This window comes from Urocitellus parryii, chromosome 9, assembly GCF_045843805.1.
Source record: "Urocitellus parryii isolate mUroPar1 chromosome 9, mUroPar1.hap1, whole genome shotgun sequence".
NCBI lineage: Eukaryota > Metazoa > Chordata > Mammalia > Rodentia > Sciuridae > Urocitellus > Urocitellus parryii.
This window is the reverse complement of record NC_135539.1, coordinates 51,280,332-51,294,044: the sequence shown is the minus strand read 5'-3', so window position 1 is coordinate 51,294,044 and position 13,713 is coordinate 51,280,332. Positions and strand designations below refer to the sequence as shown.

General features: G+C 39.4%; 1 protein-coding gene and 1 long non-coding RNA gene across 4 annotated transcripts in view; one reads left to right on the top strand and one right to left on the bottom strand.

Annotated features, from left to right (window-relative positions):
• The window catches only part of Zeb1 (zinc finger E-box binding homeobox 1), a 157,763-nt gene extending 151,960 nt beyond the window's left edge, over nt 1-5,803 (bottom strand). For all 3 annotated transcript variants that reach the window (XM_026402310.2, XM_026402313.2, XM_026402311.2), the window contains exon 1: nt 5,724-5,803. In XM_026402310.2, the coding sequence (XP_026258095.1) occupies nt 5,724-5,781 (58 nt within the window). In that variant the 5' untranslated portion in view covers nt 5,782-5,803. The remainder of the gene's footprint in view (nt 1-5,723) is intronic.
• Nucleotides 5,804-5,895: 92 nt separating this feature from the next.
• LOC113192241 (uncharacterized) lies at nt 5,896-11,315 on the top strand. Its single transcript, XR_003301993.2, has 2 exons — nt 5,896-6,043; nt 11,046-11,315. It is a non-coding gene; the product is annotated as an uncharacterized LOC113192241 (long non-coding RNA).
• Nucleotides 11,316-13,713: the final 2,398 nt, after the last annotated feature.

The following is a 13,713-nucleotide window of genomic DNA, read 5'->3' as shown; positions in this document are numbered from 1 at the left end:
AAGATCAGACTTAAGTTTTTAAAGATGTCTTTATTATCATTTCATAAAAATTCAGGTGCATCTTTGAAAACTGCTGCAGTGGCCAAAATACATTTACTTAGGTTTATGCCAACTGGGTTGTTCCTCTGTGTACAATAGTGCAGTTTAAGTACAAAATTTTAATTATGGTCCCAACAAAACCATTTCTATTATATACATATCAATCTATACAACTTTTAGCCTATATGATAGCTATTCAGCTAGTATTACGTACAACATTATCATTTAAAAGGATATTTTTTAAAAATCATTTTATCAAGGCACTTTTCTAATGTAAAATTTTCCAAATTTTCTCTCAATAATGCACTTTTATTTTAGCTTATATCTGTATTCAAAATATATTTCCCATAAATTAAGTCATGCTGCAAAGATAAATCTTTTTCAATCTTAAATACTATTATTTCAAAAGTTACATCAAGTCATCTAACCTCTCATTGTACTTTTGCAAGCTAAGGCATATCTTCTTCCAACATCTGTATGATTTTTCTCCTGTTCTGCAATTCAACATAGGTAGTTAGAAGTAAGTAAGAACATAATTCCATGATATTGCATCTGTGTTTAAATCTGGCTCTATTCACACACTTAGAAGTGATTTATACAAAGGAAAGCAAAAGGAGGCATAAAAACACAAATCTGAGAAATAATTATGCTATTATTTTTTAAATACTCTCCACAATTTAATAAAAATTTCTCATCACATGCTTCAAAACTACTAAAACTGCAAACATAGGAAGGTATGGAATTTCAAAAATATTGGAGACTAATAAGGGAACAAAACAAGAAGCATTAAATATTTCCCATGCTTTTATATCAGGATTGTCTTAAGAAGTAATTTATGTGTTCTATTTATAAAATATTTTTAAATTATGCTCCATGCCCAATTACATACATCATAATTCCATAGTAAAGTTTTCAATTTATCAAAAAGTGAACCACACCTATTCAACTAATGAGCTCTAAGGAATTAGAATACAGAATTAAAGAACTACTTGACAAGAAATGAAAAACCACACATGCATGCATACACACACATACACACACACACAATACCCATGAGAAGTTCATGCAGGCTTACCTGAAAATTCAGGTAATGCTTTAATTCAAGACTACTGCATTGTGGTACTGGTATGAGTACATTTATGGAAACACCATTAAAAATAATTAGGGAAATAAATACTCCTAACATTAAATTTAATGAAAGGCTTAAACTTGACTGTTATATTAACAATCTTGGGGACACAAAACAAAAAGACATGACTGAATACATTAAGTTCTATGCAATTATGTATAAGTAATAATTTTAATTTATATACTTTGCTGAAAGTAGTATTCTTTGAATACAAGCATGAACAATTAATAAACTACCAATTTTTTGCACTTAAATCAAACTTAGATTCTTCATTCATAATTAGTAAATTTGCAATTTATATAAGATGCAATTCTTAACTAAGGAAATGGGATGGGGGAGGGTTATCAATAGGAAATGGATTTGAAAGGGAAAAAAAGGTAAAATTTTGAAACCACTAATATCTGAGAGTACTGGTTAACAAACTTTCATAGTTATCTGCCATCCCATCTATATTCTAAGCCTGCATAAATTATGGAAAAATTATTACACAGTATTATCAATTAATTGTTTTCCTTATCATACTTAAACTTTTAATATCTAAAAGGTATCTAATACCTTTTAATATCTAAAATAATAAAATTTTCAGGAAACCTATGAACAAAAGAGATTAAAAAGTATAGTAAATATACACTGTAAATAGTCAATCTTTACATTTTCTTCCTCAAGCCTAAGAAAACTTTTTTAAAAAGGAACATGATTGCTTTAATGCAAGACTAAAATAATATCAACCTCAATTCAAGATTTAAAAAGCTCAAGTTTATAAGATTATTCAAGTTAAAATATTCCTACTTCTTTCTAGTCTCCATAAACAAGAAAATGTTTCTGTCTAATTTATCCTGGGCTAGTTTTAAATAACAATAAAATCCAGAATTCTACAGCAGATCCCAATGAGCACAGAAGACAGACAGACTTATGACACAACTATATCCATAATCATTTTTGTTAGCATCCTCTACTGGTGGTTTCCAAAGACAGCAAGAAGAAATGGTGCTAATGACAGAAAAATATGCACCTGCTATTGCATCTAAGGTGAATCAATCAGCATGTGGTCATTAGCAGCTACAGTACATTTCTCAAGGAAAAAAACAAGAAAACCATGTCACAAAGAGAGTAGAATGTGGAAAATCATAAAAGACAGATTTTAAAAATATAACAGAGCATTAAATTATAAATGGCAATAATCAATTCAAGCAATGCTAATGTTACTCCTTTATAGATGACTAATGGCATTACCATAAAGTTACCCCACAATGCTTGATACTTTAGCCAAACCTTACTCAACTGGCTTATCCCTGTCAAGCTACATTACTTGAAACTCCCATTAATATTGTACTCTGCAGATATACTCCAGAAAGGAAATTAAAATGTTTTACTAAAGGCTTAGTAGTAAAATCTGCATACCTTATTTCAAAATTAATAAAAAACATTATGTAACCATAAACAACATAAAATATCTCTATGATTATCTCTCACTGTATATACCATTATTTCATTAAAATGATTTAAGAGTTTTTTCCAGCCAATTCTATCCAAAAACACATCTGCAACTTAAAGATGACTGCATTGCTAAGAAATATTAACCAGCACCTATCCTGAGGTTTCACAACACAATGGCATGTAACTTCATTTTAATTTGCAAAATATGAGGTTAAATCAAATAGCATGACTATAATGATCAGCAATGGATAAAATGCATGAAAACAAAAAGAAATGCAAGAATACAAGCAAAAGTGATGAAAATGGAAGATACCTGTACAGCGCTATCTTAAACACCTTTTGTTTTCTGAGAGTAATGCATACTGCAGACAAGGCTTTTTGTGCTAAAAAGCCCCAAATCTGTTTTTCTAATATTAAACACAAAGGAAAAACACTGACAGCAAGCCTGGTAAATAAATCCCTCCCTCGAGAATGAAAGCAGCAGACAAGAGGGGGCTGACATACATGCAGGAGAAAACTAAACACCATCTTTTTTCTACCTGCACAAGTTGCCATTTGCTGCAGCGATCAAGAATCTCTTTTTCCTGTTGATTTCAAGTACCTTTCAGGATAGCTTTATTCCCCTTTAAGTCATCTGTTGATACGTCTTACGAGTATAATATTCATATCACTGAATGTCTAGGAGAAAAATCCATTCTTTCCTGTTCAGGTAAACATGTTTACAGCAGCTGCACAGTCGCTGGGTGGTTCAGACTCACATGTCACACACATGTCGTCAGCAACAAGAAAAGCCCCTTTCTCAGGCGATCAACATTTTAAATAAGGTAAAAAGCGAGCAGCCCTTTCCGAACCAACTTACCTTTCATAAAGCCACATCAGCAGCAGCCGCAACAGCTCAATATAGAACACACACTATGTGACGCTAAAACAGGAAATTAAAATTGCAATAGCCTATGCTCTGCTCCTTGCTATAACAAGTCATGTCACCACAATGAAGATACCACATATACCTTTCGGTGGTAACTATCAAACGTCTTTAAAATGCAGGTATTTATTTGAGAAACTGAAATAATTCATGAAAGCGGTGATTTTAATGTCGGCTCAAATATGTTAAAAATATGTTTACGATTGGAAGAAAACATCTTGGAACAGCCTAAAACCTTCCTATCTGCTTCTAGACAGGAAATCCCACACAAAATCTAAAATTGCCAGGAAAGGTTACAAAACCTCGCGTTTCACATCCCGGAGGGGAGGGAGAAAGAGAGCCCAGGCGCGGGGGGTGGGCGGGGGGACCGCGCAGAGTTTTCACTTAAACACATATTTCCTCATTTCTGGACGCGACACCGATCCCATCAGGGATGCATTTATTCCCCTACTCTTAAAAACTCGTCGAAAAAATAACGCAGGAGCCAAAATGAGATCCTGGGTCCGAAATGCACGCGTAATTCCTTATATAGACTCGGCCGCAGCCAGCGCAGGGCCGTTGCCGCCCATTATTATACAAACAGGTACCCGGCGCGGGCGGGGGCATCTCTCCGCCGCGCTCCCGCCGCCCCCGGCCGGCCAGTCTCGCCCCTCTCGCCACAGGAACTGTCCAGACAATAACAATCAGCAGACATTTCACCGCTGAGCAGACGGGAGAGAAGGCACGGAATCGCCCCCCAGATAAGCTGAAATACAATCAACTTACAACGTCTCTTCAAACTGGAAAAGGCGACCGTGCAACCACCACATGTTCGGGTCTCGATCTCTCTCCTTGTTTCTGCCTCCCTCTCTCTCTCTCTCTCTTTAAAAAAAAAAAAAAAAAAAAAAAAAAAAAAAAAAAAAAAAAAACTCCCACGGCAGGCAGAGGGGTGTGTGTTTCCCTGGCACATCAGCACAAATCAATAAACACTGCAGCTGCGGCGCGAGCAGCAGCCCCGAGCGTCCGTCGGTCCGTCCGCCCCATCCCCCACCCTCTTCCACCCGAGACCCAGAGCGCCATCCAAGCTCCATTATCCGGCTTCAGCGCTCCGTGCGTCCGGCCCAGGTAATAACTTCCCCAAAAACCGAAAGAGAAAAGAGAGGCATAAGCACACAGCCCCATCCAGGCGCCCAGAGCGAGTCCTGCTTGGGGAGGGGGATCTGTCTGTGGTGCTTCCAGATCTCTTAAAACCAGGTAATAACTCTACAAACACACCGAGCTCGCCGCCATCCACAGAGCTCCCTGGCAGCAGCAAGTAGGTGCCCGTTCCTGCCTGTCCCCTCTGTGCTGCCCCACCAGCTCCTCACAAAATGGGGACCTCCCTCACGCGGATCCGCGCCCCAAGATCGGGAGCCCGAGGGCAAAGTGGCCGGGGGTGCAGAGGGAGGAGGGGCGTGTAGGGACCCGCGTCTCTGGAGCCCCTTTCCGCGAGCGCGCTGGTCACAACTTTACCGCCGCCGGGCGAGCCGGGTCCGCCCGCGGCGCGCACCGCCTGCGCCCGCGCACACGCGCGCACGGACAACACGCAGCCCGGCCGTCCGTCCCGCCGCCGTCGCCGCCGCCCGCCGCGCGCCCGCAGCCCTGCCCGAACCGCGGGCCCCGGACTCCAGCGCCCGCCGTGGCCGTGGCGCGCGGAAGCCACTTTGCACGGTCAGCGCCGGGCACAAGTTTGTTCCTAGGCTCCCGGGGGCCTGGGCGCTGAGGGAGCAGAACGCAGAGAGGGCTGAAGAGGAGGGGGAGAGGGAGGCGCCGAGGGGCGAAAAGAGTGGGGAAAAGTGCGAAAAGAAGCAACAGTCGCTCCACCCGAGACCAGAAAAGTGGCCGGCCGCGTCCCTGCCGGCCGCCCTGAGCCGGGGATGCGGCGGCGGCCGCGGCTAACGGTCCAGGGAGGCGGCAGGGGCGGCAGGAGCCGCTAGGCGGAGAGAGACCAGGTAAGAGACATAACGGTTCAGGGAGAGCGAGCGGCCGCGGCGCGGCTCCGGCAGTGGCGGCAGCGGAGGGGGGCAGAGAGCACTACTTTCTACTTTCCCACTCCACTTTGCCCGTCCCTGCCCCGGCCGCCCCCAACCCGGCTCGCCCCCCTCATCCCCGGGGGCGCCCCGGCTGCCCGGCTCCCCCTGACTCCGCCGCTCCCCGGTCCCCTCCGCCACTCACCGTTATTGCGCCGCGGGTTCGCCTGCTTTCTGCGCTTACACCTGGGGCCATCCGCCATGATCCTCTCGCTTGTGTCTAAATGCTCGAGTCACCTCCTCCCCCTCCCTCCCTCCCCCTTCCCCCCCACCCCTCCGCCTCCACCCCTCCCCCCTCCCCACCGCACCTGGTTTACGACACTCGCGGCTTTACGACATCACCTTCCTTACACCTAGAGGCGCTCGCTCTACGGCCGGAACCTTGTTGCTAAGGACAGGACGGTTTGCGGCAACCTAGGACGCTGCGGAGTTTGAATTGAGAGGAGAGGGAAAAGTTTTCCTCAGGTGTGGTTGGGTGAGAGATTGGGTCGTTGGGATACTGTGGGGACGTGGTCAGAAGGGCGACAGGCTGTCCGAGTGGGAAAGGTAAAGTTGGAGGCTCAGCGGCGTTCTGCCTCTGGACTAGCCACACCCGCCGCGGCTGTCTAGTACTCCGACGGGTCTGGCTGCTGCTGCTCTGGACCCTGTGCCCTCAGAGCGGCCCCTCTGAGCATCCCGGGCGGCCGTCGGCCCTCCCTCTTCCTGAAGGTTGGGCCCGGCTCCCACGCCCCACTCGTCAACCCTGCGCACTCCGGGGCCCGGGAGAGGGTCGAGCCCTGGGCAACCCCGGGGAGTTCCCAGGATTCGGGGAAGGGCAGGTTCGGGGAACCGGGAACGAGTGATTGGGGAACTCGGCCCTTGACAGCGAGGACACGCAGAGTCACGAGAGCAGCTACCTGACCCGCTCTGTCCTGACTGCCTTCCCTCACACGGACGCACGGTTTTCCCCCTAGAGAACCAGGATGGGAAGTGACTTCAGTCAGATTGAACTTAAACTGGACCGAAAGAGGCGAGAAGTTCCGCTTGCAGTAAAGCGGAATGAGTAATCCCCACACTGTGCCCGTCTCACTTCCTCATCCGAGCACGGCGCTCACCTGCTGTCACCTTGGCCTCCCCCGCCCCTGCCTTCCTCCCCGCTTTCCTCTCTGGGTCGACCGCCGGAATCGTAGGCGTCCTGACTTAGAGTTTAGGTATTTAACAGGCCACGGTTTACTTCTTAAATGAGCGGTCGTCGCTGTGTAAGGACCGTATGGCAAGAAACAGATGTCTTCGATGCAGACAGATTGCTGATTTTTATCTTAAGTCCTTGACTTTGTACAAGTCCGAGGATTTCTGAAAGACCACGTTTGTAGCACCACAAATACTGAAAAAGTTGTCTTCAGAATGTGGGATTGGGATTGAGGTTTCTCCTCCCTGCTCCCTGCCCTTTTAACATGAGGAATTTTCTGAGAACAACTTTATGGGATAAATGAGCTATATTTCAACTAATGTTATCAATTAACAGTGTAAGAGCAATCAATAGAGATATCAAGCAAACTGAAACCTGACATATGGGACTGTTAGAAATAATTTAGTAAATCACGTAACGGTGCTAGTATAGTAGATGCTCAGTCAATTTATGCGTACGATTTTTGTCTTGCCTATGTCAGGAATTTTTATTAAAATTGCGATTTAAACACACCCCACCAGAAAATGTAGATGATCCATTGATGAATCTCTTCAAATCTCTCAACCGAAATAACCTTACAGCTAAAGTCTGGTAATTCAAAAATCAAGACAATTTAATCCTGAATATAAATTAAAAGATGCCCCATTCGCTTTGGCATTTTGAGCATAAGTGCTTTATTTATCAGTGCACAAAATGGGACTATAAATATTCTTTGCTGTATGTTATGTATCTGTACTCTTTCCCAATGCCAAAACTAAAATCATTGTCTCTAATGATCATTTTAAGTATAGGCATTTCTCATTTCCCTCAATACCATGTTGACTGAAACTTACGCACATCAAAATGCTTGGTCCAGTTGTAATTTTTCCTCTCTTTTTAAGGACTGTATGATATTCTTCAGTTGTCTTTTGAATCAGGTCATAGACTGTCTTTTACCAGAAATTTTCTCCAAACTTTTTAAAAATTGCTAACCTAATTTCCAACCAGAAAAGCAAAACATGTATATATTTCTAGCTCAAGCACATTTTACCCACCCTTAAACTTAGGAATTATTTATTACACATGCCATTTTTTCCTTCTGACTTGAAAATTCTTACCAAGTTTCTTTTCACTATTCATCCTCACCTTAAATATCATAAAGAGACAAAATGAGGTAAAGTAATTTTCTTCCTTACTTTAGTGGTCACTAATTTGGTTAACTTGGGCCAGATATTATGTAATCAGGTAACTTATTCGGTAGGTTTTTGTTATTGTTGTTGTTCATTTTTGTATCCTCAGCACTTAACAGAGGGCCTAGACATTAGTAGATACTTAATAAATTAATATCTGCCCTCATCACATCCATCCTTAGAAACAGTTGAAATCATGACTGTGAAAGCCATTTACTGTCTTATCCAGTCTAATTGCTCTTAATTTAAATTTCTTCATAATCATTTTCCCTAAGTGATTAATTCTGTTCAGTCCTGTTTTTTAAATATGTACAAATATCGAGAGGCCAAATCTAATATAAATTTTGTAAAAGCATGTGTTAACTATATTTTATAAATTAAATACTTGACTGATAAACCTTATATAATATTTTTGAAGACAATGAACTCTAGACTGAAGAGAAAGCATGCAAAGTAAATTAAAAAATGAAGTCCTGCTTTAAACCTGATGCATATATTATAGTTGCTTATCTCTTAAATGTAATTGAAGATAGGAAAACTTTAGAATCACTTTATAGAGAAATTTATTAAGATTTAGATTAAATTGAAGAGAGTAGGGGACACTGATAATAGTGCCATCATACAGCATTCATTCAGTAATACTAATAATAATGAAATGTTACCTTGCTTTTACCAAACACTGTGATTATATATGCTAAAGGACAAGTATTCTAAAAATGAATTATCTTTTCCAAATTTACTGAGAAAGAATAAATGGGTAAAATATTTTAGAATTGACTTTTATATTTTTTTCATAATTTATTTGCAGTTATTTGCTTTTCGTATAAGATTTATGTATAAGTTAAGTTCAACATAAAATTATTTTCAACTTAAAATTGTACATATTTCATGGTGTTCCACATCAAAGGTATGATTTTCATGTACCTCACTTTCCAAACACATTTAAGTACAACAATGTATGATTCTTTAATCATCAGAATTTTAAAATTGGTTAATTTCATGGAAATCCTGATAGCATGTTGGTGTTACTCCTCCATTCAATGCTTATTTTCCTAGAGCTTTGATGGGGAAAAGAATACATTTGATACATGCTAACTCTCAAAGTATATTCTATATGTAGGTCTGTTCAAGCTTCTACTTATTCCATAGCTCAACAATAAGACTCTGAATCTGATTCACAGTGGTACCAAAGAGAACAATGATCATTTCATTGCTGCAATTTCACCAAATTCTGCTGTCAGAGTCAAGAAAGGAAACATGACCATAGGATGGTATAGAACCAACAGTTTTCTTCAGGACCCATTTCAGCTTTTCAAATAAAGCCTCCCAGGAGGTGATAAAAAGGACAAATGTGTATAAGTCAATGAAATGTTATCAGATGGGGCTTTCTATATGGAGAGCAAGTTTTCAGGATTATTTTGAGTATAATGAGATGTTAAGTATAAATATTTTTAGGTAGAGATGTTTGTAGGATGTCAATGAAAATCCAAAAAAGTAAAATTAGTACTGATCTTTTCCATAAAATCACAGTAGTTAAAGAGGATTGCTTTCAAAAAGCTGCCTCCATGAAAGACAGTTTTTATTATTGATGTTATTTGTGAACATGGAATCCCTTTTTAATAGTTAGAATTATAGGTATATAAGACAGCAGCATGAATATTTTGAATTTGTATTAATTTTAAGTACTTGCCTTGATATCAGAGTGCCAGTATCTGGTTTCTATTGCTTTTTTTTTTCTTTTTACCGTGTATTTCTTTTCTCTGACATCTTGACTTCTTTTAGCTGCTGAGTGGTTGTGAACAGAGTATGGCTGTTTCTTTGACCTACAGCCCTGGATTTCTGTAATCCACAGATTCTCAGGTATAATCACAACTGCTGTTCAGCCCTTGGACTGAAAACAAAAAGTGTGTGTGTGTGTGTGTGTGTTTGTGTGTGTGTGTGTGTGTAAACCTATAAGCAGTGACAGGCTTTAGATGTCCCACCAATGTGTTAACAAAATTGGTGACAAAACCCAGTGTTTGGTTATACTACAATTTCAAGATCTTGGTCAAACCTTTCTCATTCTTTCATCTCATGTCTCTTTTTTTGATCACTCTCTTTATCCTACTTATATAACTAGACCGGCCATTGTGCCCCTCCCACTGGTTTACTTTTTGATCATTCTCTTAATCTTTCTTTGTGCCAGGTCTTACACAGCTCTGTTCAGATCTTTTCCCTTTCTCTTTCAGGTTAAGATTTTTAAAATTGTTCCCAGCTCTATAAAATGCTTTACTTTTTCATATGATGTTTGTTACAAAATTCACAAAATTCTGTCACAAAATTCATTCCATGCTTTGAGTGGCTGACTTCTGTGGACCACATCAACCAAGTCCTTTGCCCTCTGGTTTCTGTTTGGTTTCAACCAATTGGGGAGGCATTGACAAATGATCAGAAAACAGAGAGGAAGAAAGAGTTGGGATAATCTGCTCTTCCTCCTGCCTGATTGTGGTTATAGCTTCATTCTACTAAGGCCCATAGCTTTTGCCAGACACCTCTGTCCCATGCCTAAAGACCTTGCAAAGTTCCAGAAACTCCTCCTTCCATTTGTGCCTTCAGGCCTATGGATGGTAATCGTTGGATGCTTTATCATTTCTTCCCTTGAAACCTGCCCATACCTTTGTAAATAGTCTCTTCATTATACTTTCTTCAGTTACTCTTTGAATATGTCATTAGTCTCCTGCCAGGACCCTAAGTAACACGCAAATTACTTTTAATGCTATTATCAGCCAAGCATTCCACTCCCTTGAAGTTTGAATATAATGTCTTCTAGTCATTCAACATGTATATATGCATGTTCTAATGTATGTGTACATGCAAAATCTAGTAAATACAATTACATAGCAATTGTTCAATAACTTTGTGGAATGAAGACCTCTGTCTTGATTGACCAAAAATCTGGTGGGGTTTGCTTTATGTTCTTAAAACAATGGGAGAAAAAATCACAATAGCATAGTATTGTGGTTATAGCTTCATTCTACAACTTCAATACCTAGTTGTCTCCAATATTTTTCCTACTCTTTAATGATAGAACTGTTACTCTTTATTACATAGCTCCTTGAAATAATGTCTCTATTTCCCTCTCTGCTACTAGGTGCTACTGTGCTACTAGATCTGGCCATGAGATGTAAAAGTGGAAATAGTGTGTGCAACATTGAGGAAGTTCTTCAAAAGAAGATGATTCACCATTCTTTCCTTCTTCCTGCTGGTTGAAATTAGACTTGCTGGCTCAAGATCCTTACAGAAGGCAGAGTAACAAGACTGAAAGAGCTGAGTCTTTGACACTGGAATACCAAAATCACCCTTGAATTTCTACCTCTACCCACTTTCACATGGAGAGAAATAAACTTGTATTTAAGTTACAGTTATCCTAGGTTTTCTGACATATATAGCCAAAATTATCTTGTTCACTATTACTACAAGTTTAATGGATTAAAAAATGTATTGTTATTCTAGAAGTCAGAGTACAAAATGGGTCTCATGAGACTAAAATCAAGGTTTTGGCAAGATGAGTCTACTTCAGAAAACTCTAGGGAGAGTCTGTTACTTTGCGTTTTCCAGCTCCTAGAGGCTGCTCACATTCCTTGGCTCTTTAGCATCTTCTTCAAAGCCAGCAACATCTGGCAGTCATTCTTATATTGCCAGCTCACTGGTTCTTTTTATACTGCCTCCCTCTTCCACATAAAAAGGACTTTGCTATTCAGTTGAACCCACCCAGATAATCAGGACATCTTCCTACTTTAAGATCAACTGATTAGCAAGCTTAATTCCATCTGCAATTTAAATTCCTCTTTGTGATATAATCTAACATTCACAGGGTTGGGTGATTAGGACATTAACACCTTTGAGGGCCACTGTTCTGCCTACTGTAGTGTACAAATTTTTAAGTTTTGTGATTTGAGAAATACGTTTTTACTTTATGATTTACCTTTAATACATTTGCAACTTATACTATGCTAATTGGCCATTACTCTTTATAGAACATTTAGCATTGTGCCCCATAATTTTCTATTTTATATATGTGAAGGACAGGTAGTCTAAAAATGAATTATAATCTTTTCCAAATTCACAGGGAAAGTGTAAATAGGTAGGATTTTTTCAGTATTGAATTTTTTTCATATTTTTAATAATTTACTTGCAGTTATTTACTTCTCATACAAGATTCACATGTAAGTTAAGATAAAGTTCAACATAGAATTATTTTCAAGTGTAAATTGTACATATTTTCTGGTGTTCCTCACTTTCCAAGCACATTTGAGTACAGCAGTTTATGATCCTCTAATCATCAAAAAGTTTAAATTGGTTAATTTCATGGAAATCCGAATAGTATGTTGGTGTTACTCCTTCATTCAATGCCTATTTTCAATCCTAGAGCTTTAATGGGGTTAGGGTGAGAGAATTAAAAGAAGTCACAGTGTATGCAAATCTTAAGGATGAAACTATAGTGCTTTTGAGGTGCATATCAAATAGAATTAAGCCCCACATAGCTAATAATTCCCCACATACTTTAGTTTGTCCATGCCACTGATGTAGCATTATCCCTATATGTGGTTTTTGTTTTGTTTACATCAGGCCCCTCTCCTAATTATCTTTGTGTTTCTGATACTGAAAGCAGTGCCTGTCCAAAATATTTTTAATATTTATGGAAAAGAGGAAAAGTTTCTTGTCATTGGTGAATCATTGCAGCACAGAAATTTTGTGAAGAGCAAATAGAATAGGGTATGCAGACTCTTCCATATGTTATCTGGCACTTGGTAAACAGTACATGAAAGAACAAAAAATAAGTAAATTCTTAGGCAAAGATTAAAGTCAGATGTAAAGGACATAATCCACTAGAATTCTTACATAGTGTCTTTCTCTTCAAGGCAAAAAGGTAATTTTTATCCCTGAAATTGTCATTTAAAGCACAGGTATAACTAAAGAGCAAAAGAAAGAGATGATGTTAACATGTTTTGCTTAGCATTTAGTTGGAATATTGTCTAAAAATGTTAGCTTACCTTAGCTATATTATTTAAGGAACTGTCTCTACAATAAGTACACTTCCTACCCTAGGAAAAAATAACACTATTTGCAATGCAATTAGCTAACCTGTGGCACTTGCTACTCTTATACAGATCATTTTTAAAATGCAAGTTAAAATTATGAAAGAAATATAAAAATTGCCTTAGTTTTGTTTCTTGATTTGCACACACCTATTTGAACTGTAGAAGCAAAAAGTAGGAATTCATCATAAAGATATTAGTGATTGTTTTTTCATAGAATCCAAAAGTAAGAGTGAAGTCAGGTCTCCCAAGTGAAGAATCATGAATACCTCTAAATGTACAGGTGGTCCCTCTCCATTTTTTGGCTCTTTGTGTTTCTGTTTCATTTTGTTGAGGGCCCACTGTTGTGCATGAAGGTGGTGTGAGGAGACAGATAAATACCTGCCATAACCATTCCGTAGTGCTTAGAGAGAAAAATCCTACCCCTAAAGTGTTATTCAATAAAGATTGTGGTTTTTTTTCACATGTATAGTTAATGTAGTTACAACTGTCAGTTTTTCCATATACATACAAGAACAACATAATCTAGTATTATGTTGTTTTTATTTAACGTATATCCATTTTCCTACATAGCTACATAACCTTTATATTTGTCCTTTTTTACATGGTTGTAACATTCAAGTTGATAAGTCTAATTTACTAAGCCAGGGTTCATATTGTTGAAAGTTTCATTATTTTTGCTTTATAAAGAATAAACACTATTATAATAAGGTTTTGTTT